Below are 5,289 nucleotides of genomic sequence, written 5' to 3'. Positions count from 1 at the left end.
TATATATATATATATATATACACACACACACACACACACACGATCATTGCTGAGTGCCTGGAATGGTTTCAAAAAGCGTTGATAGCTAGAAACACATACCAACATTTTATATAAATATGCCATCATTATATTAAGTTGATGCCACATATTAATGCAATCTAGTATTACAATATGAGTAAAAAATTTAAATTAAACAACATTCAAACAAGTTTCAGAAATGTCAAATTTTGAGATTACTTAATAGTAGCACAAAGCCCATTGATGAATCCTTAAAAATTTAAAAACAATAAAATGTTATCATGAAAGTTTCTTTTATATATAATGACAACAATGTAAGACACGTGGATGTGAGAATATTCACACACACACAGACAGTCATAACTTTCACTTGTAATTCATGTTTGAAATTAAATATAAAGTTTAGTAAAAGGTAAAAGATTGAAACAAGTTCTGAAGTAAGGACCCAAGATTGTTTATTACACTACTATTTAACAAGTAAAAAGGAAAGACAGCTAGAAAACATGTAACACTGATATTAGTGAGATGATTCATAATACTGGGATAAACAATTTACAAATCATACACATGTGAGAAACCCAAGACAAAAATGTCTGCAATAATTTCTCATACAACTTGTTTAATAAAAAGGAATTTCAAGCAAACTTTTAGTTAACATTAAATCATCTTCATTGATGATCTAAATTTAATTTTTTAATTAACAACCTTTGGGCTGAAATGTATAAAAGAATAAAGAATTATTCCTTCACTTATTTATTATGTTTGAAGATAAAAATGTAGAAAGTATTTGTTTATCCCTAAGTAATAACTGTTATTTTCTAAACACACAAAAAATACTATTAAGCTGTAAATAAAATCAAAAAACTAAATTTCATGACATTTAATACATTAAATGTCCCAGTTTACTTTATTTAGCACATTGAATATGAAACTATACATGCACACACACACAAATATACAATAGTATATTCTTTTTATAAAATCAAATAATAATTATCAAAGAAAGCATCTTCAGTTTCAACAGTTTATATGTTTATTAATCCTTTCTTATTCATTTATCATGGACCAATTTGAAATACAATGTTAATCTTTCTATCATTAGCAATGTATTGTTTAATAACAATTCAACTAAAGCAAATATGAAGTGAAAGTCACAGGTGACTATTGATAAAATATCTACTTACTTTATGTTCATTAAATTGTTGCTTAACTTTTGTGACCCCAAGCATGTCAGAAGCATCACCATCAGCTGAATGTGCTATAGTCTCAACAACAGGTTCTTGTTTTGCAATTACTTCCTCTGCTTCCAGTAGCCATGCTAAGACATTTTCTAACATGTCCTGATAGGAGAGGAGGTCAAGTGAGCTGGTGCTCATGGTGCTATGCCGGCTTGAAGTACTAGAACTGCCACTACTAAGAGACATCAATGACTGAAAAGTGACATATAACACAAATAATTAGCAACTTCAATAATTAAAGAATTCTGTTACAATGAATATATACAAATAACTAAACAGAATAAAATTAATGTTATACCTACTTGATTTTTCACTTGAAGTAGCCATCAAAAATCTTTAGAAACATTTTATAACAAGTTATAATTTTCCAGTAATAGATGGAGATTACTGGATTTTGTTTTTAAACACCAACTCTCTACTAACAAAGCAGTCAGAGCTGTAACAGCATTTACTGAGAACACAAACAAAATAATCCTGGGTACTAATGTTTTGCCTTGTCCACCCACAGTCAGCTGCTTGTTAATACAACAAACCAAACAGAAATAACCATCGCTATCTCTTATGTTCTTACTTTTCATTCAAATATACAAAACTAAAGAGAGGTAGCAGTCTGAAAATAGTCCAGCACTGCCAGGAAGTAGAGATAATCTCTTTGCTGTTATAGGCTACCCTATCAAGTTTCTACATTCTCCCTCCCTCTCTCTGTCTCTCTCCTAATAGTCAGTAACTCACTCTTACTTTCTTCTCATACTTTCACTACCCACCCACTCAACAGAGAGAGGTGTGTCTTGGAGTAGACAAGTCAACATACTTTGCTGAGTTTAGCATAACTTCAAAAACACATGGCTACTTAAATAGTTTGCTTTTAAATTAAAATTTTATCCATAAATAATACTATTCTGCTTCCATTGAATTCTTAGAAAACTTATTAAACTATGGAAGATAATACAGACACATAAAAACCAAGCTGTACGTAAATACATATATAGTGCTATCAATAGGCCTGTAGCTTAATTTGATCAAATTCAAAGCAAAAACTGTTTCGAACTGTCATGCATTTGAAACACAGAATTTCTTTTTTTTAGTTAATTTTCACTGTTTCTAAATAATTTATTTATTTAGTATGGAAACTATGGTATACCAAAACTAAAATGTATAGACTATAAACTTCGAAAGATAGATTTTTGTCCATAAAAAGCATTATACATGTGTATATAGCAGAACTGATATTCAGCCTCGTATTCTAATTCTATAACTCAATCATTTTTAATAATAATAGTTTTGAACAAAGATATACAGCCACAAATTTGAAAAGACGATTATAGTCAGTTCCATCAAAGCTACCCTCAGTATTTAACTGGTACTTATTTTATCAACTTTGGAAAGCTGAAAACAAAATTGATCACAGCAGAATTTGAACACAAAACATAAAAAGGTATTACTAAACACAGAAGGCATATTGTTCACTGCTCTACCTATTCTGTCATCAATTGTAATTTTAACAACAATAATAACTTCTAAAATTGGCAAAAGGCTTCAAATTTTGAGAACAGATGGAGTAGAATTAATCAAACTAATGTACTTCACTGGTATTTATTTTACCCACTTCAGAAGACTGAAAGTGAACTTGACTTAGTGTTTCAACCAACTGATTCATTCAGTTTACTCATGCAGTTTTCAGTTCAGCTTTTTGTACTCTAAGCTCAAATCCTGCTGAGGCCAAATTTGTCTCTCATCTCTCCAAAAGCAACAAAATAAAGGACTGCTCAAATACTGGGATCAAAAATATCGACTTAACCCTCTCTCCTTAAAACTGTTGGCCTTGTGCTTAAACTAGAAAATCATTGCACTGGGTTGATTTTGCATGTCATTTCTATTCCCCTTAGTTGACAGAAGTACTGATAATATATTGATTTAGTCTGACTTTACTACTACCTTTCATCCTTTTGGGAGTCAATAAATTAAGTACCAGTGAAACACCGGGGTTGATATAATCGACTAGTCCCCTCCTCCACATTTCAGGCCTTGTGCCTATAGTAGAAATCATTAAAATTTGTGTGGTGAGCAGACGAGAATCATGACCATGCCTGGGAAAATGCTCAGTAACATTTTATCTGTCCTTATGTCCCAAGTTCAAATTCTGCTGAGGTTGACTTTGCCTTTCATCCTTTCGAGGTCAATGAAATAAGTACCAGTTGAGCACTGGGGTTAATATAATCAACTGCCTCCTCCCAACAAATTTAAGGCCTTGTGCCTATTGTAGAAAGAATTATCATTAGTGTGGTGAACTCAGAGCTGGTACTAGGCCTGGCAAGCTAGGTGACTATCTGGGTTTTTAAAATTTGAGGTCCCACAAATAACCTACACAAAATTTCTTCAGTCTATAAAAAACACAAAAGCTTATCAATAACAAGAGCAAGTAAGATCACTCTAAAAACAAAGAAGTTATGGAGAACATGGGTAGACAGAGAGAAGTGCAAAATTCATGTGATGTTATGATCCATCACATGATTTGTTCTGAAATATTTCAAATTATGTGCACAGATTTACTCAGTTAAATACATAATCATAAAACTACAGATTTCTTATTCACAAGTTGACCATAATTTTATGACTGCATTTTCCAGCAGGAGGATCATGTAGAAAAAAATTGGAGAGAGAGGTTCCCATTGCTGGACTGAGAGAAGAGAACACACATTGTAAGACTGGCCTAGGATGCTGAATTCCTTGTGCTGGCTCAGGGCATATTGGAAGAAACAAGGCCAAAATAACATGCAGTATTAGATACATCCCTTTATATTCTAATTTCAAGTATTGCTAAAGTTGGTTTGTTTCGTTTTCCAGGGGCCATAAAATAAGTACCAGTTTAATTGACATACTTACCTCCCAAATTTCTAGCTTTTGCATAAATAAGAAATCATTAGTAAAGATGGAAGAGTGCAGAATCAGTAGAACATTGCACTAAATACTCTACACTATTTAGTCTTGTTCTGTAATTGTTCTGGTAAATATCCCACAAGACTTTGTTTTCACTCCTTCAAGGCCAGTGACAATAATATCAATTTTGTACTTAGGTTAGTTCAGTCAACTACTCTCCTCCCTAACACATAACAGCAGCAATAGCATCCCGCCACCATCAGCATCATCATCATCATCATCATCACTAAGGCTGTACCTACTGAAACAATTAAATGATTAAGCTATATAATAGTTCCTTATCAACCAGTTCTTTACTTAATTCATAATAATTTCTAACCTCCTGGAGTTGATAAATTATCAACCAGTCAGTTTAAGTTAGATATACTGCTCTTCTCTAAGTTTAATGTAAACATTAATCTATGTAAATAACCACATGCATGCATTTGCATCTGTGTATTTCTTCCTCTTATTTTTAATAAAATTTCTGTAGTGATGAAAAAATCATTAAAGGCACCGTTCAAACGTGGTTGATGCCAGGTTCACCTGACTAGCTCCTATGCCGATGGCACGTAAAAAGCACCATCTGAACGTGTTTGTTGCCAGGCCCACCTAACTGGCTCCGGTGCCAGTGGCACATAAAAAGCACCAACCGATCGTGGCCAATGCCAGTATCCCCTGACTGGCTCCTGTGCTGGTGGCGCGTAAAAAGCACCTGCTACACTCTTGGAGTGGCTGGCGTTAGGAAGGGCATCCAACTGTAGAAATTCTGCCAGACCAGATTGGAGCCTGGTGCAGCCACTCCAGACCTCAGTCAAACCGTCCAACCCATGCCAGCATGGAAAAACAGATGTTAATCGATGATGATGATGATGATGAACAACAAAGTAATGTGATACATTATTTTTATACCAGATTTCAATCTTTTATATATATATATATATATATATATATATATATAGTTGAAATTTACAGAAAAACAAAAGACGAAGACAGGTGTATAAACAACAAGCAGGTGTATTAATTTGACACTTGGGAAGGCAAGAAAGACTTTCCAGCATGGAAAAACAGATGTTAATCGATGATGATGATGATGATGAACAACAAAGTAATGTGA

The 5,289-nt window shown here is 33.3% G+C and overlaps 1 protein-coding gene across 5 annotated transcripts in view; it reads right to left on the bottom strand.

Moving 5' to 3' along the window:
- The window catches only part of LOC106873450 (dystrophin), a 562,674-nt gene that overhangs the window by 537,231 nt on the left and 20,154 nt on the right, over positions 1–5,289 (bottom strand). For 4 of the 5 annotated variants that reach the window (XM_014920808.2, XM_052976364.1, XM_052976366.1 and 1 more), the window contains exon 8: positions 1,203–1,448. In XM_014920808.2, coding sequence (XP_014776294.2) covers positions 1,203–1,448 — 246 coding nt within the window. Of the gene's footprint in view, positions 1–1,202; positions 1,449–1,558; positions 1,880–5,289 lie in introns of those variants that run through there. The other variant, XM_014920809.2, reaches the window with a different exon arrangement.

Source organism: Octopus bimaculoides, chromosome 2 (assembly GCF_001194135.2).
Source record: "Octopus bimaculoides isolate UCB-OBI-ISO-001 chromosome 2, ASM119413v2, whole genome shotgun sequence".
In the NCBI taxonomy this organism is placed as follows: Eukaryota; Metazoa; Mollusca; class Cephalopoda; order Octopoda; family Octopodidae; genus Octopus; species Octopus bimaculoides.
Note: the sequence above shows the minus strand (reverse complement) of the source record. Positions and strands in the feature narration are given on the sequence as shown.